General features: G+C 42.2%; 1 protein-coding gene across 1 annotated transcript in view; it reads left to right on the top strand.

Annotated features, from left to right (window-relative positions):
* TNFAIP8L3 (TNF alpha induced protein 8 like 3) overlaps positions 1–11,645 on the top strand; it is a 42,637-nt gene extending 30,992 nt beyond the window's left edge. The window contains exon 2 of the mRNA XM_068965651.1: positions 10,225–11,645. Within this exon, the coding sequence (XP_068821752.1) occupies positions 10,225–10,787 (563 nt within the window). The 3' untranslated portion in view covers positions 10,788–11,645. The remainder of the gene's footprint in view (positions 1–10,224) is intronic.
* Positions 11,646–27,047: the final 15,402 nt, after the last annotated feature.

Here is a 27,047-nt window from a genome sequence, read left to right as displayed (position 1 = left end):
GCCTTAGCCAAGGGCAAGATTTTAAGGGCACCCCTTCCCTGGTGGCTCAGATGTTAAAGAATCTGCCTGTAATGCAGGAGACCCAGGTTTGATCCCTGGGTTGGGAAGATCCCCTGGAGAGGGGAATGGCTACCCACACCAGTATTCTTGCCTGGAGAATTCCATGGACAGAGAAACCTGGCAGGCTACAGTCCATGGGGTCTCAAAGAGTGTGACCCGACTGAGCAAATAACACTTCACTTTCTTTCAAGCCCAAGCTAGAGGCAGGACTCAGGGTGGGTGAAGACGGGCTATTGCGACACCCTCTCCTCTGCACTTGGTTGTCTCTGACAAATCAGTCCTTCCTCCTTCCACCCTCCACCTCAATCTTTTGTACTGAAACCTACCTGTCACTTCCTACCCTCATTTTAAAATAATCCATTTTCTTGGTGGGGAGGTGGACCATGAAGTAGGAGAGGAGCCCTAGGAGGGCTGCAATGCGGCTCTGATGTGATCCCCAGGAAGCAGTGAGTAGAGACTACACTTTAATGAGGAATTTGCATTTTAAAGGAAGAACCTATTTATCCCCCAGGATCTTTAATTGGCTAATTATTTAAGGAAGCTAGGTCTTTTCACTGTCAACTGCTTGATGGATAGGGACTGGGTCTGAATGGGGAAATGGGAAGCTCAGGGCAGAACATGTCAGGCTGGAGATGCCTGCTGTACAGGCCCCCGGGACCCCTGGAACTCAGCATGCTCAGGCCTGAAGTCATCCTCCCCACACACGCTCTCCCAGATGCTTGTTTGAGTTGGTGGCCCCTTAATGTCCCCCACCTCATGACTTCCAAGCTAGAAGAAGCTAGAAACCCAGGCTGTTCCTTATTACCCTCACCCACAGTACAAGCTAAGATCAAAATCACTATGTGTCTGTCTTGCTGGGCTTCCCAGGTGGCGCTGATGGTAAAGAACCTGCCTGATGATATAAGGTAGGAGAGGAGATGTTAAGAGACGCAGGTTTGATCTCTGGGTCGGGAAGATCCCCTGGAGGCGGACATGGCAACCCACTCCAGTATTCTTGCCTGGAGAATCCCCATGGACAGAGGAGCCTGGCGGGCTACAGTCCATAAGGTTGCACAGAGTCGGACATAACTGAAGGGACTTAGCACTCAGCACTCAGTGTCTTGCAAATTGCCACAACTTCCTACTGCCTTGGGGATATCTTGAGGCAAGTACAAGTGTATGAAATCCATACTTCAAATAATCTTATTAGAATTTTTGAAATTTTTATAGCTCATTTCTTGTCTGATCTGATTAGATCATTACTTTTACCTTATAATTTGGCTGTGGAAAACCTCTTTTGATGAGGAAGATAATCATTAGCTCTGCCATTTTCTTGCTACTCACTTGTGCTGGCATGATTAGTGTATTGTCTTCAGGCCTCAGTTTTGTTTCTTGCAAGAATCTTTTGAAATCATTGGTCCATTTCATAATGGTTACTTTGCTGCTGCTGCTGCTAAGTTGCTTCAGTCGTGTCCAACTCTGTGCGACCCCATAGACGGCAGCCCACCAGGCTCCCCCGTCCCTGGGATTCTCCAGGCAAGAACACTGGAGTGGGTTGCCATTTCCTTCTCCAATGCATGAAAGTGAAAAGTGAAAGTGAAGTCGCTCAGTTGTGTCCTACTCTTAGCGATCCCACAGACTGCAGCCTACGAGGCTCCTCTGTCCATGGGATTTTCCAGGTAAGAGTACTGGAGTGGGGCGCCATTGCCTTCTCTGAATGGTTAGTTTAGTCAGAACTAAATAATATAAGCAGTAAGTCTATTTAACCAAGCACACATAAACATATGCCAAAATAAGCCAAAACTGCTGAAATGGAACAAAGAAATAGAGATACACACTAAATACTTCCCCACCCCCTGGGGAATAGGGGGATCTTCTCCTCTTTTCTTAGACTGCCACACACCAGTGGGTCCCAGGGTCAGCCTGAATGTTAAACATTAGTAAAGCTTAATCTATCTCATTAGAAAACAAGGAATCAGAAATAAAATTCTAATGTTCTCATTTTTCACACCCCTTCATGGTGCCTGGTGGAGGCTGCTGCCCTTCCAAGCCATGGTGACTCACCCACGGGACCCACAAGCTGCTTGCTTCTTATTGCAGGTGGTGGAAATTTGGAGACCTTGGGTCTTCTCATGGGCCTCCCAGGTGGCTCAAGTGGTGAAGAATCTGCCTGCCAGTAGAGGAGATGCAGGAGATGTGGGTTTGATCCCTGGGTCAGGAAGATCCCCTGGAGGAGGAAATGACAACCTGCTCCAGTATTCTTGCCTGGAAAATCCCATGGACAGGAGTGCTTGGTGGGCCACAGTCCATGGGGTAGCAAAGAGTTGGACATGACTGAGCTACTGAGCATGCAGGCACGCAGGGGTGAGCCCAGGGGCTCTGTCCTCAAGGCAGGAGAACATGACTAGTATAATCAGCTTTTCTGGGTGCCTGTGCAGGTGAGCAGAAGATGGGTGCTCATCATGAAAGTTCACATTCAGAGTAGTTTGTCGGGCTGCTCCATCTCAAGGAGACTTGCTCAAACTTTATTTCCAACAGCTAAATTAGGAGCTTGAGATTGACATATACACACTATTATATATAAAATATATAACTAATAAGGACCTACTGTAAAGCACAAGGAACTCTACTCAGTACTCTGTAATGACCTATATGAGAAAAGAATCTAAAAAAAGATTGGCCATATGTATATGGGTAACTGATTCACTTTGCTGTACACCTGAAACTAACACAACATTGTAAATCAACTACACTCAAATAAAGCAAACAAAACAAAACAAAAACCCAGTGAAGTGAAAGTGATTAAGCACCAGAAACCTGGACAATCACAGATCACCCTCTGCCCAGGTCTTACCCCTCCTCATGCCCTGGGGACTCCCCTCCCCCCTTCCTTGTACTCTGGGCCTCCTACTTTGACAGATGGTGCTTATTAAGCACCACAGATTGTTTTTCTCATGGTACCCCTCTCCACCCCTAACTTCTACTTAACAATTTTTAGCCTACTGTCTTCCTTGCCATTTTCCTAAGCTATTTACAGAAGTGAAGTGAGATCGTGTGAGTGCTGGCTATTACAGATAATTTTATAATTTTGACACAGCTATCCACACAGCCATATATGTTTTACACACACTCTTTAATCAGAGGTAGAGAAGTTACAAGGTCCTGAGAGTAAGAAGAAAAGAGCCGAGTCTGTCCCCCAGCCCCTCTCTGCCACAGCACATCCTGGGTTGATGCTCAAGAGTTCTTCTCTGGGCTGTAGCTGACAGCTGAGAGCCTGTCATCTTTCATAACCATCATTTATTTTTCCCAGAATGTATCACCTTGCTCTTACCATGCTGAAGCTCATCTGCCTCTTTTCTGCCCACTCACCCTTCCTGCTGTTTATCACCACCAGCTTGGCATTTCACCATCCAGGAGAGCTTAGTGTTTCTACAAACATGGAAACATCACTTGTGCTACAGCTAAACATCATTTATAGAAGCATCAGCTCAGACTGGCCCCTACACTTTTCCATGCAGTAAAGGGTCCACTCAAATTACCTTTTGCATTCTCTCTTCAAACTAGTTCATTCCCATTGCCACACCATTCTCCCAACAGAGTTCTGGTATTTTTCCTTTCCTTGTAGTGGTCCAAGGTTGCTTATTCTCAGAGCACTGACTTCATAATCTTTTTATTTGAGTGCCTTCATCAATCTTGGTTTAAGGAAGCTCTTGTTCTTTTCTACAAGGATGGACGTGGCAGCTTTCTCAGTCTCATCTCCTTGTGCTAGTCACACAAGCTGCATAATCACCTTTCTATTTCCATTCTCAGAGATTCTCAGGTACTGTAAACGATCCATTACTTTTCATGGCTGGGGAATGGGTACTGTTGTTTAAATGTACTTAAGAGAATTGTCACTGGCTAAAAGAGCCTTTTTAAGGCTTGTATGCAGGAAAAAGAGAATAGTTTTTGCCATGACCTAGCCTAGATCTTCTTGGTGTTTCCCCCAAACAAACACATGCACGCTAGTTTGACCTGTTTTCCCAGGTATTCCCAGGGCACTCCTGACCTTGGCTTCCAAAGTTCACGCTCTTCCTCTCAGTCTGCAGTGCTTCTCCCTGGTGAGTTGCCAACATGGTCCCTCTGCAAGAGATGAAGACAGAAGGATGGGTGGAAGGAAACAAGTCCAAGATTTCCACATGCAAAATGTCTGTCCCAAAGCAATTATCCTCCAATTAAAAATAAATTGAAAAAAAAATCTGCCCCCCACCCCCAAGCCCTCCCTTGGTACACACACTCTCCCCTGAATCGTGTGCCCGTTGGAAAGAGTATTAGCTCTCCAGCCCTCCCCCTGGGAGTTGTTAGAGTGGACCAGATTGGTGTGTTGATGCTATTTCATCAACTAAATAATAAAACTACACAGTTATCTTTACTTCAGGACTTTTCAGAGCCTTTAATAAGCTGTCTAGTGTGGCACAACATCAAAAGCCAGCCACAATATATAGTCATCTACAAACTCATTTAGCTGACCACGAAATCCTCTCCCCTGCAACATCTGACAGGACCAGTGTTCTGGAAGTAAGATACATGTTGGGGCGTGCCGTGATTGGTGGGTCCTATCTTCAGTAGGTTGGAATCATGCTAAACGTTAGACAGCTTGTGATTGCTGGCCCTCCTTCTAAAGATTTTAGTACTGACAGTTTGGAGTAGAGTGTGGGAATCTGCTTGGTTGCTGTTTTTTCTTAAAGCTTCTCTCATAATTTGATGATCCGTAATCCCTCTGCTCTAGCCTCTTGATTGTTAGGCTTCAGAGAGTCAATACCTGTGACCCTCCTGAGGGCTCAGCATAGAAGCTTGTACCACAAGTCCCTTTGTAGGTAAATAACATGTTCTTTTACAAGAGAAATTGCTGAGAACATATGTGGGAAACCACCCAAGGCCTTTGTGATTTGGAGGAAACTGCTGGCCTATTTCGATGGCTTTAGAAACCACCTCGTGATATTGTAGCCATCCCCACCTATCCACATTCAAGTCCACCTTCAGAGCCCAGAGCTTCGACCACCTGTTCTCTCTTGTGCCAATTTGGGCTGTTTCATGTGTTAAAGTATTTTCTTTCATTTGTCTCTACCCTGCCTCCCTGCAGGACCATATTCAGAGTAGGACCCAATTAAATATTGGGGAAAGAGGGGAGGACGTCCCCCACAGCACTTCTACAGAGTTGAACAAAGAGTAAATGCTCAGTAATTGCAGAGAAACCAAGGAACAAAAGAAACTTTGGCCCAAAAGAGACCAAAAAAGGTCAAGATTGACTCTAGAATTAAAAAGCAAGTAGAGAAGTGTGGTATGTGTGGCAACAAGAGTAAGCATCTTACCCTGCTGAGATGATAGCAACTTCAACATTGTTCTTCATTTTTTAGGTCAATGATCTATGTATCATTAGTGGCTCAGGAAGAGGGTAACCAACTTGTCCCAATTTGCCTGGGCTTTTCAAATTTAACACCAGAAGTCCACCATACAGGAAACCCCTAAGTCCTGACAACTCAGGGCAGTTGGTCACTCTACTCAAAAAACAGAGTTTGGTAACTAGATAAAACTGGGAAATGCTTTATCACACTCTGGGCTTCCTTAGTGGCTAAAGTGATAAAGAATCCACCTGCCAAGCAGGAGACATGGGTTCAATCACTGGGTTGGGAAGATGCCCTAGAGAAGGAAATGGCAACCCACTCCAGTATTCTTGCCTGGAAAGTCCAGTGGACAGAGGAGCCTAATGAATCCATGGGATGAAAAGAGTGATAGAACTTAGTGACTAAACAAGAACGTTTCCACACTCTACTCACCTGAATTAGTTTCTACAGCTGCTGTAAAAAATTACCACAAACTTAGTGATTGAAGACTATATAAATTTATCGTCACACAGCTTTGGAGATCAGACATCCTGAATGAATTTTACAGCTCTGAAAACCAATGTGTCAGCAGGGCTGCATTTTTTCTGAAGACTCTAGGGGGTAATCTGTTCCCTTGCCCATTTCAACTTCTAGAGGCCGCCTGTGTTCCTTGACTGACGCAGTTCTCTCTCCCATCTTTGAAGCCAGACATTACATCCCTTTGATCCTCTGCCCCCATCATCAAGTCTTTTTTTGACTCTCTCTCCCTCTTTCACTTATAAAGAGTCTTGTAATTGCATCAGGCTTACTGGCTAATCCGGGGTAATTTCTCCATCTCCAAATTCTTAACTTAGTCATATCTATGAAGTCTGTTTTACCCGGTAAGGTAGTACATGCACAGATTCCAAGACTAGGATGTGGACATTTGAAGGGGGTCATTATCCTACCAATTATACCCACCCCTCTCTGACAGCTGATAAAACACCTAAATGTATTAAAGAAATATTTTTAAAGTCTCATAGGAAAGAAATCTGTTTAATATTGCTTAACCTAATGTTTTCCAAACCTTTTTTGATCAAGAAATTCTTTATTCAGGGAGTATTATGCTAAGTAAAATAAGTCAGAAAAAGACAAATACTGTATGATACCCATTATACATGGAATCTAAAAAATACAACAAACTAGTGAATATAACAAAAGAGAAGCAGACTCACAGATATAGAAAACAATCAGTTACCATAGTAACCTTCTTCCTTGGGAGAGGGAAGGAGGAGGGGCAAAATAGGAGTGGGGGATTAACAGATATAGACTATCATGTATAAAATAAGCTACAAGGATATATTGTACAACACAGGAAATTTAACCAATATTTTATAATTATGGAGTAAAACCTTAAAAAAAAAAAAAAAAGAAACTCTATTCCTCTGAAAAGAACAGCACTTAACATCTCATGGAACAACACTGCTCTTATAAAAGAGCAGGATTCAAATTGGTGTGTGCACCATGGAGAGTCCAGAAACTTTCCATGCGATGAGCACAAGAGGAGAGTTTTGAGGGAATTGATATCTAAGTCCAGCTCCTCTTTCTCACTTCAGTACTCTTCTAAATTCAACTGTCAGAACAACAATCTGAGGTCAAAGCGCAGTGAACCTTCCACTGGTTCAGTCATGGAGTTTCCACCCATGAAGAATCTTATTGGAATAAATATGAATACTTTTCACTGGGGTGCAAAACCTGGTCAAACAAAGTGATGACATGCCTCTACTAATCTCACTTGAAGGTACATGCCCAATAAAACTACTTTTTACATTTAGTATTTATAACAGTTTAATACTTCTACCCAAAATAATTAGAATGATAACTTTTTAAGGAATTTTTTTAAGGATTGGAGATTTCGATCACTAGGATTATCTTTTAATTTCAATTTCAATTTTTATGTATCCTTTGGTTATAGAGAATTATGGATGGCTTGATCAAATAAAACATTTTCAAACATAAAAACAGATACTAAGTTAAAGTTCTCTAGATGTCATAGATATACAATTTTAAGTAGAAAAAAAACAATGTAGCAGCTCTCATTTTTAAAGAAGAGCTTGCGCCTGTCATTTTCAAATGGACAATAATGGATGTTATATCACTGTGGTGTGCGCTGTGTACACTGGATACTTTTAAAAGAATAATTTAACACATTGATTTTAAAGTATCAATATTTAAAATATCTAGACATGTAATCTATTTTGAAATTATAACTGTTTAATCATAAGGTGAAAAATACTTCCTGTCAAGTTAAAAAATATGCAAGGAGGTACTTGCTTTTCAAAATTCTTATGGGGATAGAAGAGCAAAAGGTGTGATGACGCTTTGGAATCTGGCTAGCAAGAAAGCCTTGGTAAAAACATCAGCTTCCCACAGTTCTCAGGGGTAAAGCCATGAAGTGCCTGGCTCAGAGCCAGTGTTCCCTCATTCAACAATAGCTGCCAAGGGCCACCTGGGTCCAGTGGGCCCACTGAGTCCAGTGGGGCTTGGACACAAACTCCTGTTCCCATAGAGCTTATATTTCAGCAGACACATAGTTAGTTGGTCAGTTGCTTCTGTGCTGCATTTCTAGAGTGCCTCTTCAAATATCTTCTCAAGTTTGGGGAATTGTGTCTACAAAGAAATGACTCGTTTTTTGATATTCCAGAACAGATGAATCTGGATTCCATTGTTTCCCAACAGAATAACCACCTAGGGAGGCATACAGTTATTTCGGTGACAGAGCCAAAGCTTAAAAGTCTTTAAGTTTCTCCTGTGGAATTGACTTCAAAGCATGCAGCACAATCTTTTAAATATCCTTAATGCTGGTAAATATTTGTATGGGGAGGAGGAATGTGATGTTTTGGGAACAAAGGTTATCTACACAAAGGTCTGATGACCATGGTAGATGATCAGACTGGGCAGGAATATTATTTGTCTCCAGCTCTGAAAGGGCATTAATCTCACAGTAAGGAAAAGTCAAAAATTTATGTTTCTTCCTTTCATACTGAGGCTGAAGGGAAAATCCTGGCTGTGTCAGGGTCACTTGCTCTGAAGTTACTTAAAGAATCTGTGTTCTCAGACGTTCAGGAGAGCCTCCTGGGGCCGTGGGAGACCCATGGTGCCTGCTTCTTTAGTTCTACTGATCCCACTTTAGTGACCCCACTCCAGGCCATGCCCCTGGGGCTGACAGCTGGAAGAGCTCCATGAGCAGGAGTAGCTGTCCTGGGAAAACCCAGGGCTGAGCTGGGAGGGAAGGAGCCAGTCCATGAGGGGGCATACGGGTGGAGGAAGAGCTGGAGCCTGTGTCTGAATCGTGTTTGAGTTTTTACTGAGTCCGTGTTTGTGAGGCTTATGCACCCAGGGATTAATGGCATTCCATTGAGGGATGAATCCAGGGTGAGCAGAGGGGGTGGGATTGAGATGAGGAGGGGCCCGAGAGGATTGCAAAAGCTGGTGTGTGTGGCCATCTGTCTGTCCATGCTGCCTGTCACTTCCATGTAGCCACAGAGTGCTGGAAAAGAATTCCTGGGATCCTAGAGGGCCCTCAGTTCTCAAAGGGAAATTTATTCTGCAGAATTTCTCTAGCATTTAACTTAACAAATGCCATTCCATCCCTGTGCCCAGGACTTAGCTAGGTGCTGTGGGAGATGCTGTCTCTGTCCTCAGGCAACCTGACTCTCCTTGGGAGGATAAGAATGATACACATACATACTGTTGAATGAAGATGGCCAATGGGTTTCATTTCATATACCAGTTTCAGCTAACTGGTAACTTCATGGAGTATTCCATCCAGTCTAAGACCCCATCAATTATAAGAGGCCATTTTATACACTCTTAAGAAAGAAAAAAATGTTTCCAATTAAATTACAAATGATTCATTTCTTACTGCTTAGAGTTTTGTGTCCACTTTCTTATTAGAAGATTCTTTTTAGACTTACTTATACATAGTGTTATTTCTTTTAACATATATTGTTCTCATTCGTTCATAAAGTAGAAAGTATGGGAAATAAACTGGGTTTGGTTTTTCTACATTTCCTCACATTCAGGGTACTACTTGGCAGAAGCATCTTTGCTCGGAGCATTGATGTCTGTGTTTCCCACACAGTGTAGTTCTCTGTCATCAAGAGCATTGGTGAGGCAACATTTCTTTCAAGAGTACTCATGATTTTTATTTCAAATCCCTGTCTCCTATTGTGTAAATTGATGTACACACAGGTAATGCAACCACAACACAACTACCACCTGGCAACAGTGACTATAAGATAGATCACTACTTCCAAGATATCAAATATGAAAAAAATACATCTTAGACTCAACGAATATGGATTCTAAGACTCAGTCAAAAAACACTCCCATGATCAACCACCCAGGTCTGTCCTAGGAATGGGGTTGGCACTGGTGCTACATTCTTATCACTAAGCAATAATTTCCTCCAGTAAATTTGCAAAATTGAATGGTTTTCATTACAATAATTATTGTAGAGAGTTCTCCATGAGCAAATAGATTCAAGGAGGTTTTCTGCATGAAGTAGGTCAAAAGGATGAGATCTGGCCTGGGCATGAGAAGACCATGTCCAGAAAGGAAAAAGGACAATTTAAAAGGTTCAAGAAGGTAAACAGGCATATCATGTGGCAAGGACAGTGACGTAACCAGACTAGGGTAGGGTTTCATAAAAGAGTCATGGGTTATGAAGGCATGAATTTTTGCCCTAAGAATGTAAAGTTCAAGTTAGTATATTTCACTTGTAGAAACCTAATCAAAGGTTCTCCTATTTATATAACTTTTATTTCTTTTCTTACCATAGGTCCTGATGTTTTTAGTTCAAAGAACCTTGCCCTCCAAGCCCAGAAGAAGATTCTGAGCAAAATAGCCAGCAAAACTGTGGCCAACATGCTGATTGATGATACCAGCAGCGAGATCTTTGATGAGCTCTACAAAGTCACCAAAGAGCACATACATAACAAAAAGGAAGCCCACAAGATCATGAAAGACTTAATCAAGGTGGCAATCAAAATCGGGATCCTCTACCGGAACAACCAGTTCAGCCCAGAGGAAGTTGTGATAGTGGAGAAGTTTAGGAAGAAGCTGAACCAGACCGCCATGACCATCGTCAGCTTCTATGAGGTGGAATACACCTTCGATCGAAACGTGCTCTCCAAGCTCCTACATGAGTGCAAGGACCTGGTGCATGAACTGGTGCAGCGACACCTCACACCCAGGACCCACGGGCGCATCAATCATGTCTTTAACCACTTTGCCGATGTAGAGTTCCTCTCCACCCTTTATAGCCTCGATGGAGACTGTAGGCCCAACCTCAAGAAGATCTGCGAGGGAATCAATAAACTGATAGATGAAAAAGTCCTTTGAATGCCTTCTCTCCTCCTGGACTTCACTGCATTCATGTCATGGCACCCAGCGTGTTCCACATGAGAATCAGGAAACAAGAAGAAACCCTTGTCAAAGATGCCTATGTCTGTTTTGTTCATCCCTCTGATGTTGATGCTAGATTGAGCTCAGGTGTGTTTATCCTCTGAGCTATCTGCTGAGGTATGTACTTAAAATCTCCTTTGTTTGCAAGCCCAAAGGACGTCTTCTCTCTCCTGAGCAGAAAAGCCACCCTGCTCACCAGGGTGGGCCCAGTTCACCTTATGGAGTGGAAGGAGCCCTGGACCAGGGGTCAGAGTACACAGATTTGGTTCCCACTCCATCAGTTATGACTTTGTTCTCTGGATCCTGGAACCACTGTGCCTACATGCCTACCTCCCAGGGTTGCTGTGAGGATCAAGTGAGACTATGTTCATGCTTTTAATAACTCTAATGTGCGGTCTTACTAGTTTCTCTTTGGCATGTTGTGGAGACCAACCTGGATCTAGACTATCAGGCAGTGGAGGAAAGAACAATAGTTTCTAACAGGCTGGGTTTGCAATCTGTGTCGAGATGTGCTATTTCAAACACACAATTTCATTCATAAAAATGAATCCAAAGGTGTGAAAAATTATAGCAGCAAAGTGGAAAAATGTTTTTCAAGTCTTAGATGTGCAGGTTTATGGTCCTGCAGGGGGGAACTTTCTGGGGGGTAGGGGAGTAGAGAGAGAGTCTCCCACCCATGAGGAAGAAGCAGAGAAGAACTGTGTTCACCCTGCTCCTGCAGGACAGGCCTTCCCCATCTAAGGGGCACCATCAAAGAGGCACAGGGAAGGTTTATCCCTGCATGCACAGGAGAGTTGGGCTGAATGAACCCCTGTCTGTCTTTCTTAGTCTTTCACAGTCATTTTGTGCTGTTTATTCTGGTTTGTTAATAAATTGGAATTATCCTTCAAACAAGATGTTTTTGAGTTGTGATTCAAAAATCAAATTCCTTGGAGTTTGGTACAGTGTTAAGAATGATGGGATTGAAAGGAGGAAGAAAATAAAGAGTAAGAGCTTTGCACTCAGACCCTAAGGGAAAGTAGCCCCTGGGGGAGCAGGTATAGGCTGAGAGCTGTGCCCCTGCTCAGTGGGGAGCTAGTTATGCACATTGTGACCTCCTTCCCCGTGTGGCTTAAATCCTCACATTCACACAAAGTATTTAATGCTTTATAATGTTGTCTGGAGGACATCACCTTAAGAGACTTGCCCATCCAGCATCACCTCTGTCCTGTTATGCTTCTCTGGTATCTGAAATAATGCAAAAATACTACATTAGCTCAAGCCCCATGATTCATGCCCACCCCATGGCCTCTCCCTGGCAAGAGCATCAAGAGATGGTTTGTGGGCGAGTGTGAAAAGATGGCAGCTGAACCTACTGTGGCCATTCAACCCCAACTGGCTCCCATGTCAACATCAGTATAAAGCATCCGGTTAAGTTCTTCAGCCACCAGCACTCAAAATTTGTTCATAGAAAAGATGTCTACTGGGTAATAGGGAATAGGTAAGTCAGCCCCTGTCTTCCTGTTTGACAAACGTGGCTCAGCCCCTCTTCATAGTCCAAGGACCAAACAGTGATGGCCTGTGCACATTTGGGCTGGGGAGGCCATTGGTCATTTAGGCAGTGCCAGTGGAAGGGCTTCCCTGGAGGCTCAGTCGGTAAAGAATCCTGCAATGCAGGAGACCTGGGTTCGATCCCTGCATCAGGAAGGTCCCCTGGAGGAGGGCATGGCAACCCACTCCAGTATTCTTGCCTGGAGAATCCCATGGACAGAGGACCTTGGCAGGCTACAGTCCATGGGGTCACAAAGAGTCGGACATGACTGAGCAACTAAGCACAGCACAATGGAAGCTGCAGATGACAGGCTCCTTCCTGCCCACCTGCCAACTAGGCAGCAAGCAGCCCAGCACTAGCCAAATTTTCACATATTGCCCTCAATGACTGCCTTGGTGTACTCGTCTGATTAAGCAACGCATGCTAATATGACGGGTGATTCTAGAAGCAGGTTCTTTTTCGCTAAGTAGGTGGACCTACCTACCCAGAGAGCTCAACCCTGCCAAAGGAATAGGTAGAACTGTCTCCTCTTCATCTGAGACAGCAGGGAAAGAAGGCAGGATCCCCAGTCACAGAGGACTGCAGGTTCTCCCCTCTCCATATGTCACAGCATGGTGGGGGCACAGCAGAGCTGAGCAGGTTCTGAGCCACCAGCTTCAGAAGGAGGGGTCCTCCTTGTGCTGGTCAGAAAAGGATCAGCAGTCCCACAACCAGATCTCAGCAAGCACAGTACAGTGTGGACCAAAACATTCTACCACCTCCAGCTTCCCCACTGAGGCAGCCAAGCAAGGGGCACTCTACCTCAAGGCCAGTGGAGTGTGTTTCTACATTATCAACAATAGCCCAGGGAGCTGAGCAACCCAGGCATAAGTAACCCACCACACCTCTAAAAATAGTCAATGCCTACCCTCCGTCCCCAGTGTACCTTTCAAACACACCACTGGCATGTAAATTCAAGTGATGAGTGAATTTCATCAACCAACTAAAAAGCTACACATTTTCAATATTTTACATAACAATCTAGTGGCCAAGGAATCTCATTACTGGTTTATCTGACGACTCTAACCACATCACTTAGTGCCCCTAGAAAGCCATTTTGGTTGAAAACAATGTGACAGAGACCAGCAGATGATTTTAAAAACAAGACTCTTTAGATGTAACTTTTGTGCTCAGAAAGTGAAAGTCACTCAGTCGTGTCCGACTCTTTGCAACCCCATGGACTGTATAGTCGATGGAATTCTCTAGGCCAGAATACTAGAGTGGTAGCCTTTCCCTTCTCCAGGGGATCTTCCCAACCCAGAGATCAAACACAGGTCTCCCACATTGCAGGCAGATTCTTTATTAGCTGAGCCACAACCGCACCCCAAGAATACTTGAGTGGGTGGTAGCTATCCTTTCTTCAGCAGATCTTCCCAACCCATGATATGAACCGGGGTCGTCTACATTGCAGACAGATCTTTACCAACTGAGCTATCAGGGAAGCCCTTGTGCCCAGAACTTTGTATTAAACTTTTAATAGCGAGAACCCACAAAAGCAAAGTTATAATATCTACATTTAGGTGGCACCCTAAAGAAAACTGATTTCAAGAGAAGCAACTGTACTAAAACACTCACTTGATCAAGTCTCATGCAAAATTCAGAGAGAAATGCCTGGCTCAGCACATCAAGGGCAGAGACAGGAAATAGCAGTTTTTCATCTGGAGACATCACTGAGTCTTTATCCATCTCATGGCACTCAGTTGTGTCCCCACGGGAGGACACCAGGAATTTGTGCTGAAGTGTCCATCCCACACCTGCTTGTATCCTTCTTCATGTGTCTGAACCCTACAGAAACACATTCCCTGCCAGCTGTGCCTGCAATGTGTCTGTATCACTCTTCCTCCCTGTGTTTGCATCTGTGAGTCTTGACACCCTCAGCAACTCCAGGTCTCTGCTCAGTGACAAATCAAAATGAAAAGATTTCTCCATCTGTGCTTCTTCTCCAAATTCCCATTTCACCCATCTGTGCATTTTCAGGGGCAAATCGGTACATTCACTGTCTGCTACAATGAACTTCTTGCATCCATATATTAAAAAAGGAGCTCAGATAAGGCCTATATACCCTGGTCCCCAATATTCTGGGGGCTTTTAAAAATCAACATGGTCCTAGATGTCAAGAGCAAAACCAGTTAGTAAAAATTCTAGACCAACTCTGGGATGCAAAGACTGTGCATTAATAGGAAATGTCTAGCTTGGACTGCAAGGAGATCCAACCTGTCCATCCTAAAGGAAATCAGTCCTGAACATTCATTGGAAGGACTGATGCTGAAGTTGAAACTCCAATACTGTGGCCACCTGATGCAAATAAATGACTCCTTGGAAAAGGCCCTGATGCTGGGAAAGATTGAAGGCAGGAGAAGGGGATGACGAAGGATGAGATGGTTAGATGGCATCACTGACTCAACAGACATGAATTTGAGCAAACTCCAGGAGTTGGTGATGGACAGGGAAGCCTGGCATGATGCAGTCCATGGGGTCACAAAGAGTCAGACATCACTGAGCAACTGAACTGTGAACTGTGTCTAGTAATGGAATGGGATGTTGACAATACAGTCACAAATCAGATGGCCTTGGGAGAAAGGGTTTCCAAGGCCCTCTCAACTCAGAACTGTGTGGTCAGTGGGTGACCTTTGTTTAGTCTGACCCTGCTATGGGATCAAAGCCCCAACCAGGCCATCTCTTGCTCTTGCTGCAGAGGGAGGTCTTGCTGGATAGGGGAAAGACTCTTCCACAATCCTTTTCCTTAAAATAGCATCTGGAAACCCATGAAAGTCCTGGGGAAGCAGGAGTGGTCTGGAGGGGGTAAAGTTCCATTAATCCTAAAAAGGGGTTTTTAAATTTTTGTCTCATTCTGACAACTTAAAAAAAAAAATCACTATTAGCCCCAGTACCTTCTGAGTCATGGAAAACTACCTTATAGTCAGGTAGTACCATCTTCCTTCAGGGTCCGAGTTTCTCTTTGTGTTTACAATGTTCATGCTGATTGATCAACCCAAATGAAAGAAAACAATTTAACTTAATGTGTTTCTCTAACTAGGCCTGAGCATCCCCAAGGGTCTGCAGGCATAGCTTAGGCATCCATGGGTTCTCCATTTTGAGAAATGTTGCCAAAGCCTACAAAAATATAGGCTTGCAGAGAATGAATGAATGTTACCCTACCCTTGATGGAGGCTCAAAGACTGAGAGGTGAACCTGTGTCTGGAGGATACATAGGCCTTCTGCAGGAAAAGGTGGGATCCCACATGTCCTGCCTGCCCTTTGAAAACTGGCCAGAAAAAGCTACCATAAATAATCAAAGAATTAACCAACCCATCCTGGCAACTCTGATAATAAATCTCAAAGACACAAGAGAGGCCATCACTGGACACACTAGGTACTGCTCTTTCCAAGGAAGGGAAGAGTGGAGAAAACCTGCAAAGCCTCTTTGGGAAGAAGAGAAGTCACCTGCACCTGTTCACATCCTCCCAGTTCCAGCAGTACCTGCAGTGTGCAGAGGCCTAGCTATCAGACACATGGTCCCAGGATCCCAGGGACTTATTCCTTGTCTGAACCCAAGGCACGTGACACTCAGAATTCCTCCCAGTCTCAGAAGAAAGAGTGGTAAGCCAGAGCAAGCGCTCTCACACCTCTCTCCAGCAGGGGTATATTCTCAGTATACTGGTATAGTGGTACAGTCAATATTCCTATATTCCTCAGTGCCACGACTAACCTATCCTTCCTCCACCTTGTCCTTTGTTTGCTGAGCTGGGGCAGGTCTCTGTACAGAGGAGGAGTCCTGGACACTTACCCAGGAAGCCAGAGCTTGGGCGGCCAGACCCTCCCAGGCTGTGGTATAGAGCTCCTTCTTGAAGACTATAAGACTTTTCTGGACCAGCTCCTGGGACAAGGGAGTCTGGGGTTTGGCTCTGCCTTAAGAGGAGCTGGGTAGGAGCCAGAGCTTGGCACAGAGCAAGAGGCTAGCAGGGAAGCCGCAATTAGACTACATTATGGAGGGAGAGAAGAGCCCTCTTCACTTGCGAAGCAAGAGCTTGTGGGCTGTTCCCTGGGGAGTAATTGGGCTCCGCCCACCCCTTACAGCAACAGCATCCCTGCCAAGAGGGTCACATTGCCTCAGTGATGGGATGGGGCTGCCCCTGCTCTGTGATTCAGAAACAGTTACAACTTGACTTTAGAAACAGATTGTTGAGTCTGGGATGGGGAAGGCTGGGAAGATGGATATTTTGGGTTTTCTTTTCTGCTTTCATAGGCAGCAGAAAGTATAGAACATGAAATCAGCCATGAGTCAGGAGGTTGAGTCTCACCTTGCCCAATACCTGGTGATTTCTTAATACTTCACCTCTCTGGGCCTCAGTTTCCTCAACTGTAAAAGCAGACCATTGCACAAAATCTCCAAGAATCCTTCTAGCTCCAAAATTTCACATTCTGAGCACCACAGAAGGGAAGACACTCTGGACATTTCTGTACTGTAGGTTTCTTAGAAGAGAAGTTATTCATTATTTAAATGAAATAATACTTCCAAATGGACTGAGAGATGACATATCAATGAACCCCTTCAAGACCTTTGTGTTAGAAGGCTTTTTTTTTTTTTAATCTCATTTCAAATAGCTTAAAAATAAAACCAAAACACTAGGAATAAATCGAACCAAGAAGGCGAAAGACCTACAGGCTAAAACCGATAAACCACTTATAAAAAATTGAAGATGATTCAAAGAAATGGGAAAATATTCCATGCTCTTGGATTGGAAGAATTAATATTGTTGAAATGGCCATATTACTAAAAGCAATCTACCGATTTAATGTAATCCCTGTTAATATACCCATAACATTTTTCACAGCACTAGAATAAATAATCCTGAAATTTTATATAGGACCATTAAAAGCCCAGAATTGCCAAAGAAATCCTGATGAAAAAGAACAAAGATGGAGGCCTATCCCTTCCAGATTTCAGAGTACGCTACAAAGCTACAGTAACCAAAGTAGTGTGGTATTGACACAATAAACGGACATATAGTTCAATGGAACAAAACAGACAGCCCAGAATAAACCCAGGTACCCATAGTCAGTCAATCTACAGCAAAGGGGAGAAGAATATACAATGGAGAAAAGACAATCTCTTCAACAAGTGGGGTTGGGAAAACTAGATAGCTATGTGTAAATCAATGAAATTGAAATACTCCCTCACACTGTATACAAAAACTCAGAATGGTTTAAAGACCTAAATATTAGACATGACATCATAAAACTGCTAGAAGAGAACATAGGCAAAACATTATCTGACATAAATTATAGCAACATTTTCTTAGATCAGTCTCCCAAGGCAAAAGAATTAAAAGCGAAAACAAACAAATGGGACATAATCAAACTTACAAGCTTTTGCACAGCAAAGGAAACCATCAACAAAATGAAAAGACAATCTATGGAATAAGAGAAAATATTTGCAAATGATGAGACCAACTAGGGGTTAATATTAAAAACCTACAAACAGCTCATACAACTCAATACTGAAAAAACAAATAATCTGATCAAAAAATGCAGAAGACTTAAATAGACATTTCTCCAAAGAAGACATACAGATGGCCAACAGTGAATGAAAAGATGTCCAATGTTGCTAATTGTAAAAGAAATTCAAATCAAAACCACAACAAGGTATCACCTCACACAAGTCAGAATGTCCATCATCAAAAAGCCTACAAATAATAAATGCTGGAGAGGGTGTGGCAAAAAGGGAACCCTCTGACACTGTTGGTGGGAATGTAAACTGGTGCAGCTACTATGGAAAACAGTACGTGTGTGTATGTGTGTGTGTGTGTGTGTTAGTCGCTGTCATGTCCAACTCTTTGTGATAGCATAGACTGTAGCCCACCAGACTCCTCTGTCCATGGGATCTCCAGACAAGAATACTGGAGTGGGTTGCTATTCCCTTCTCCAGGGGGTTTTCCTGACCCAGGGATCAAACCTAGGTCTCCTACATTGCAGGCAGATTCTTTACCATCTGAGCCACCAGAAAACAGTATAGAGATTCCTTAAAACAAAAACAAAAATAGAGCTACTATATGATCCAGGAATCCTACTCCTGTGTTAGGTACAGAAAAAAATGAAAACTCTAATTTGAAAAGATGTTTATAGAAGTATTATCTACAATGTTTATAGAAGCATTATCTACAATTGCCAAAACATGAGAGCAACCCAAGTGCCCATCACAAAAGCAACCCAAGATGACTGGATTAAGAAGATATTATATGTGTGTGGGTGTAATATGCAATAGAATAATACTCAGCCATTAAGGGAATGAAATATTGCCATTTCAATGTGAATGGACCTAGAGAATATTATGCTTAGTGAAATAAGACAGGGAAAGACAAATACTATATATTTTTTTAATTTATTTATTTTGGGGAGGCTAATTACTTTACAATATTGTATTGGTTTTGCCATACATTGACATGAATCTGCCACAGGTGTACATACATGTGTTCCCCATCCTGAACCCCCCTCCCACCTCCCTCCCTATCCCATCCCTCTAGGTCATCCCAGTGCACCAGCTTTGAGCACCCTGTGTCATGCATCAAACCTGGACTGGTGATTCATTTCACATATAATAATATACATGTTTCAATGCCATTCTCCCAAACCATCTCACCCTCGCCCTCTCCCACAGACTCCAAAAGAGTGTTCTATACAACTGTGTCTCTTTTGATGTCTTGCATACAGAGTTATCATTACCATCTTTCTAAATTCCATATATATGTGTTAGTATACTGTATTGGTGTTTTTCTTTCTGGCTTACTTCACTCTGTATAATCGGCTCCAGTTTCATCCACCTCATTAGAACTGATTCAAATGCATTCTTTTTAATGGCTAAGAAATAGTCCACTGTGTATATGTACCACAGCTTTCTTATCCATTCATCTGCTAATGGACATCTAGGTTGCTTCCATGTCCTTGTTATTATAAACAGTGCTGTGATGAACAGTGGGGTACATGTGTCTCTTTCAATTCTGGTTTCCTCAATGTGTATGCCCAGCAATGGGATTGCTGGGTCGTATGGCAGTTCTATTTCCAGTTTTTTAAGGAATCTCCACACTGTTCTCCATAGTGTTTGTACTAGTTTGCATTCCCACCAACAGTATAAGAGGGTTCCCTTTTCTCCTCACCCTCTCCAGCATTTATTGCTTGTAGACTTTTGGATAGTAGCCATTCTGACTGGCGTAAAATGGTACTTCATTGTGGTTTTGATTTGCATTTCTCTGATAATGAGTGATGTTGAGCATCTTTTCATGTGTTTGTTAGCCATCTGTATGTCTTCTTTGGAGAAATGTCTATTTAGTTCTTTGGCCCATTTTTTGATTGGGTAGTTTATTTTTCCAGAATTGAGCTGCATGAGCTGCTTGTATATTTTTGAGATTAGTTCTTTGTCAGTTGCTTCGTTTGCTATTATTTTCTCTCATTCTGAAGCAAGGTGAAAAGACAGGCTTCCTGCTGTGATTTATGGAGGAGAGTGTTTTGCCTATGTTCTCCTCTAAGAGTTTTATAGTTCCTGGTCTTACGTTTAGATCTTTAATCCATTTTGAGTTTATTTTTGTGTATGGTGTTAGAAAGTGATCTAGTTTCATTCTTTTACAAGTGGTTGACCAGTCCCAGCACCACTTGTTAAAGAGATTGTCTTTTCTCCATTGTATATTCTTGCCTCCTTTGTCGAAGATAAGGTGTCCATAGGTGCGTGGATTTATCTCTGGGCTTTCTATTTTGTTTCATTGATCTATATTTCTGTCTTTTTTGCCAGTACCATACTGTCTTGATGACTGTGGCTTTGTAGTAGAGCCTGAAGTCAGGTAGCTTGATTCTTCCAGTTCCATTCTTCTTTCTCAAGATTGCTTTGGCTATTCGAGGTTTTTTTGTATTTTCATACAAATTATGAAATTATTTGATCTATTTCTGTGAAAAATACCGTTTGTAGCTTGATAGGGATTGCATTGAATCTATAGATTGCTTTGGGTAGTATACTCATTTTCACTATATTGATTCTTCCAATCCATGAACATGGTATATTTCTCCATCTATTAGTGTCCTTTTTGATTTCTTTCACCAGTGTTTTATAGTTTTCTATATATAGGTCTTTTGTTTCTTCAGGTAGATATATTCCTAAGTATTTTATTCTTTTCATAGCAATGGTGAATGGAATTGTTTCCTTAATTTCTCTTTCTGCTTTCTCATTGTTAGTGTATAGGAATGCAAGGGATTTCTGGGTGTTGATTTTATATCTTGCAACTTTACTATATTCATTGATTAGGTCTAGTAATTTTCTGGTGGAGTTTAGGGTTTTCTATATACAGGATCATGTTATCTGCAAACAGTGAGAGTTTTACTTCTTCTTTTCCAATCTGGATTCCTTTTATTTCTTTTTCTGCTCTGATTGCTGTGGCCAAAACTTCCAAAACTATGTTGAATAGTAGTGGTCAGAGTAGGCACCCTTGTCTTGTTCCTGACTTTAGAGGAAATGCTTTTGATTTTTCACCATTGAGGATAATGTTCACTGTGAGTTTGTCATATATAGCTTTTATTATGTTGAGGTATGTTCCCTCTATTCCTGCTTTCTGGAGGGTTTTTATCATAAATATGTTGGTTTTTGTCAACATAAATGTTCAACATAAAATGTTGAATTTTGTCAAAGGCTTTCTCTCCATCTATTGAGATAATCATATGGTTTTTATCTTTCAATTTGTTAATGTGGTGTGTTACACTGATTGATTTGCAGATATTGAAGAATTCTTGCATCCCTGGGATAAAGCCCACTTGGTCATGATTTATGATCTTTTTAATATGTTGTTAAATTCTGTTTGCTAGAATTTTGTTAAGGATTTTTGCAGCTATGTTCATCAGTGATATTGGCCTGTAGTTTTCTTTTTTTGTGGCATCTTTGTCAGGTTTTGGTTTTAGGGTGATGGTGGCCTCATAGAATGAGGTTGAAAGTTTACCTTCCTCTGCAATTTTCTGGAAGAGTTTGAGTAGGATAGGTGTTAGCTCTTCTCTAAATTTTTGGTAGAATTCAGGTGTGAAGCCATCTGGTCCTGGGCTTTTGTTTGCTGGAAGATTTCTGATTACAGTTTCAATTTCCATGCTTGTGATGAGTCTGTTAAGATTTTCCATTTCTTCCTGGTTCAGTTTTGGAAAGTTGTACTTTTCTAAGAAGTTGTCCATTTCTTCCAAGTTGTCCATTTTATTGGCATATAGTTGCTGATAGTAGTCTTATGATCCTTTGTATTTCTGTGTTGTCTGTTGTGATCTCTCCATTTTCATTTCTAATTTTGTTGATTTGATTTTTCTCCCTTTGTTTCTTGATGAGTCTGGCTAATGGTTTGTCTATTTTATTTAACTTCTCAAAGAACCAGCTTTTGGCTGTGTTGATTTTTGCTATGGTCTCTTTTGTTTCTTTTGCATTTATTTCTGCCCTAATTTTTAAGATTTCTTTCCTTCTACTAACCCTGGGGTTCTTCATTTCTTCCTTTTCTAGTTGCTTTAGGTGTAGAGTTAGGTTATTTATTTGACTTTTTTCTTGTTTCTTGAGGTAAGCCTGTATTGCTATGAACCTTCCCCTATCACTGCTTTTACAGTGTCCCATAGGTTTGGGGTTGTTGTGTTTTCATTTTCATTTGTTTCTATGCATATTTTTATTTCTTTTTTGATTTCTTCTCTGATTTGTTGCTTATTCAGCAGCGTGTTGTTCAGCCTCCATATGTTGGAATTTTTAATAGCTTTTCTCCTGTAATTAACATCTAATCTTACTGCATTGTGGTCAGAAAAGATGCTTGGCATGATTTCAGTTTTTTTGAATTTACCAAGGCTAGATTCATGGCCCAGGATGTGATCTATCCTGGAGAAGGTTCCATGTGCACTTGAGAAAAAGGTGAAATTCACTGTTTTGGGCTGAAATGTCCTATAGATATCAATTAGGTCTAATTGGTCTATTGTATCATTTAAAGTTGTGTGTCCTTGTTAACTTTGTTTATTTGATCTATTCATAGGTGTGAGTGGGGTATTAAAGTCTCCCACTATTACTGTGTTATTATTAATTTCCCCTTTCATACTTGTTAGCATTTGTCTTACTTATTGAGGTGCTCCTAAGTTGGGTGCATATATATTTATAATTGTTGTATTTTATTGGATTGAGCCTTTGATCATTAAGTAGTGTCCTTTGTCTCTTTTCACAGCCTTTGTTTTAAAGTCTATTTTATCTGATATGAGTATTGCTACTCCTGCTTTCTTTTGGTCTCTATTTGCGTGGAATGTCCTTTTCCAGCCCTTCACTTTCAGTCTGTCCCTTGTTTCGAGGTGGGTCTCTTGTAGACAACATATATAGGGGTCTTGTTTTTGTATCCATTCATCCAGTCTTTGTCTTTTGGTTGGGGCATTCAACCCATTTACATTTAAGGTAATTATTGATAAGTATGATCCCATTGCCATTTACTTTATTATTTCGGGTTCGAGTTTATACACCCTTTCTGTTTTTCCTGTCGAGAGAAGATCCTTTAGCATTTGTTGGAGAGCTGGTTTGGTGGTGCTGAATTCTCAGCTTTTGCTTGTTTGTAAAGCTTTTGATTTCTCCTTCATATTTGAATGAGATCCCTGCTGGGTACAATAATCTGGGCTGTAGGTTATTTTCTTTCATCACTTTAAGTATGTCTTGCCATTCCCTCCTGGCCTGAAGCGTTTCAATTGAAAGATCATCTGTTGTCTTTATGGGAATTCTCTTGTGTGCTATTTGTCGGTTTTCGCTTGCTGCTTTTAATATTTGTTCTTCATGTTTGATCTTTGTTAATTTGATTAATATGTGTCTTGGGGTGTTTTGCCTTGGGTTTATCCTGTTTGGGACTCTGGGTTTCTTGGACTTGGGTGACTATTTCCTTCCCCATTTTAGGGAAATTTTCAACTATTATCTCCTCAAGTATTTTCTCATGGCCTTTCTTTTTGTCTTCTTCTTCTGGGACTCCTATGATTCGAATATTGGGGCATTTAACATTGTCCCAGAGGTCTCTGAGGTTGTCCTCATTTCTTTTAATTATTTTTTCTTTTTTCCTGTTTCATTTATTTCTACCATTCTATATTCTTACCTCACTAATCCTATCTTCTGCTGCCGTTATTTTACTGTTGGTTCCCTTCACAGTGTTTTTTATCTCATTTATTGCGTTATTCATTATACATTGACTCTTTTTTATTTCTTCTAGGTCCTTGTTAAACATTTCTTGCATCTTCTCCATCTTTGTCTCCAGGCTATTTATCTGTAACTCCATTTTGTTTTCAAGATTTTGGACCATCTTCACTATCATTATTTGGAATTCTTTATCAGATAGATTCCCTATCTCTTCCTCTTTTGTTTGGTTTGGTGGGCATTTATCCTGTTCCTTTACCTGCTGGGTATTTCTCTGCCTTTTCATCTTGTATATATTTCTGTGTTTGGGGTGGCCTTTCCGTATTCTGGAAGTTTGTGGTTCCTTTTTATTGTGGAGGTTCCTTACTGTGGGTGGGGATTGGATGTGTGGCTTGTCAAGGTATCCTGGTTAGGGAAGCTTGTGTCGGTATTCTGGTGGGTGGAGCTGGATTTCTTCTCTCTGGATTGCACTGAAGTGTCCAGTAATGAGTTTTGAGATGTCAATGCATTTGGTGTGACTTTGGGCAACCTGTATATAGAAGCTCAGCACTATGCTCCTGTGTTGCTGGAGAATTTGCATGGCCTGTCTTTCTCTGGAACTTGTTGGCCCTTGGGTGGTGCTTGGTTTCAGTGTAGGTATGGAGACATTTGATGAGCTCCTATTGATTAATGTTCCCTGGAGTCAGGAGTTCTCTGGTGTTCTCAGGATTTAGACTTAAGCCTCCTGCCTTTGGTTTTCAGTCTTATTCTTACAGTAGCCTCAAGACTTCTCCGTCTATACAGCACCGATGATAAAACATCTAGGTTAGTGATGTAAAGTTTCTCCACAGTGAGAGACACCTGGAGAGGTACACAGAGTTACACGGAGAAGAGAAGAGGGAGGAAGGAGATAGAGGCCAGGAGAAGAGGGGGAATCAAAAGGGGAGACAGCAAGCTAGTCAGTAATCACTTCCCTATGTGCTCTCCACAGTCTGGATCCCTCATAGATGTTCACAGAGTTATACAGAAAAGAGAAGAGGGAGGAAGGAGACAGAGGTGGCCAGGAGGATAAAGGGGGAAATCAAAAGGAGAGAGACTGATCCAGCCAATAACCTTCACAGAGTTGGGTAGAGAAGAGAAGGGAGAGGGAGGAGATAGAGGCGACCTGGTGGAGAAAAAGAAGTGTCCAAAGGGGGAGAGAGCAATCCAGCCAGTAATCTCGCTCCCAAGTAAAAATGGGTACTGAAGATTGGGTTCTTAAAGGTACAAAATTGATAACAAATACCAAAAACCAAAGGTTAAAAAATCTAGAGTAGAGGTTAGATTCTCAAAAATACAATATTAAAGAAAAAAACAAAGTCACAAAAATTATAAATAATATTATTATATACGAAGTTTGCTTTTAAAATAGGGTCTTTTTTTGGCAAAGTAATAGGTTATTAAAATGAAAATTAAAGGAGTAATAGAGGACTTAAAATTTTTAAAAAATTTAAAGAAATTTAAAAAATGATAATAGTAACAATATATCTAGGACTTTCTCTGGTGTTGTTGTGGACAGTGTGGGGTCAGTTCATTTTCAGATAGTTCCTTGATCCAGCTTACACTTCTCAAGATCGATAGGCCCATTCCTATATAGTCAGTGCTGACTGCAGGGTTTTAATCTATTTCACCTGTCACTTCCAAAACGGTTCCCTCTGTTTATTTCAGCTTGTTTGCAGGCCTCTTCAGTGTCTAATTTCCACCCTGACACAACGGGGTGGTGGTGGTCACTTTTTTTAGGCTCACTTGTTCAGTCGCGCTGTGGGGAGGAAGGAACACTGCAAACAAATATCACTGGTGTCTGTGGGGAGTGCTCCCAGTGTCTCGGCCACACTGGGTTTGCCCCCGCTCACTGGAGTGTGTGCTTTCCCAGTCTACACTGCTCAGGCTCTAGGTTGCTCTGCCGGGAACTGTCTGAGGTGGGCCCTGGGTTGAATGCACTTCCCAGGTCTAAGCCACTCAAGTTCATGTTCTCAGGTACTCCACAAAGGTGCAGACTTGATTGGGCCTGCATTTTGTGCCCTTTGCCAGTCGGAGCAGCTCAGGTGACCAGGTGCTTGGCAAGCATGGTCGCCCTCAGTTGGGGCTGCAACTTATCACCTCCCTGTCCCTGCCGCTTGGTTTTCTAGGTGTACAACAGGCATGCCTTCTCTTGTGTGCCATGTGTCTCCTCTGGGGAGATTATCTCTGGCTGCAACCCTCCCGGCGGATGTCAACCGTCCAGAATCCCAAGGAGTCTTGGTTAGGAACGAAGCCTGCTTGCAGTTTGGTAGATGATGCCTCTCTGGGGCTGCGATTGCCCCCTTCCAGCTCTGGCTGCCCTCACCTGCCTGTCTCCGGCGGGGGATGGGCCCATTCTGCAGCCAGCTAGCTCTGCTCAGTCCTTTGTTCTGTGAGCAGGCCTGGCCGTGTATTAGGTTAGGGCTTTTGGGGGAGGAGGGGTGGGGGGGGGAGAAATCTGGGTTGCTATCTCTAGTTGTTAGTTCCCTCAGATTGCCCTCGGGGCATTCAGGCCCAGTCCTTACCCTAAGCAATGCAGCCCCCACCTTCCTGTCCAGTCCCCGCTTGCTAGTGGCAGATGCAAGCGTCTGAGCTGCTTCTCCGCTGGGAGTTGCCTTTAGGCATGTAATCTGTGGGTTTTAATTATTTATTTATTTTTCCTCCCAGTTATGTTGCCCTCTGAGGTTCCAAGGCTCGCCACAGAGTCACCGGTGAGAGTGTTTCCTGGTATTTGGAAACTTCTTTAAGACTTCCTTCCTGGGATGGATCTCCATCCCTCTCTCTTTTGTCTCTCTTTTTATCTTTTATATTTTTTCCTACCTCCTTTCAAAGACAATGGGCTGCCTTTCTGGGTGCCTGATGTCCTCTGCCAGCATTCAGAAGTTGTTTTGTGGAATTTTCTCAGCGTTCAAATGTTCTTTCAGTGAATTTGTGGAGGAGAAAGTGGTCTCCCCGTCCTAGTCCTCCACCACCTCAGGACCACCCCTGACAAATACTGTATCACTCATACGTGGAATCTAAAGTATAATACAAATGAATGTATAAATAAAACAGAAACAGACTCATAGACATAGAAAATAAATTTATGATTACCAAAGAGGAGAGAGAGGGTGAGAGGGACAAATTAGGGGTATGGATTTAAGAGATATAAACTACTATACATAAAATAGATAAGCAACAAGGACATACCATATAGCACAGGTAATTATATTCAATCTTATAATAACCTATAATTGAATATGTATAATTTTCAAAAAGAAAAAAAAAACCTGAATCACTATGCTGTACACCTGAAACTAACAAAATTCTATAAATCAACTATATTTAAGTGTTTTTTTAAAAAGATTTTTGAGTGTAGATCTAAGTTCATGATTACAGAAGGGAATGGCTTTAAGTCAGAAAATGCAAGTAAAAACTACAAAGACCAGTGAACTGTACAATGTGGGACCAGGTAGTCAGCCAG

The sequence above is a fragment of the Capricornis sumatraensis genome, chromosome 2 (genome assembly GCF_032405125.1).
Source record: "Capricornis sumatraensis isolate serow.1 chromosome 2, serow.2, whole genome shotgun sequence".
Classification (NCBI taxonomy): domain Eukaryota; kingdom Metazoa; phylum Chordata; class Mammalia; order Artiodactyla; family Bovidae; genus Capricornis; species Capricornis sumatraensis.
This window is presented reverse-complemented; position numbering and strand designations above follow the sequence as displayed.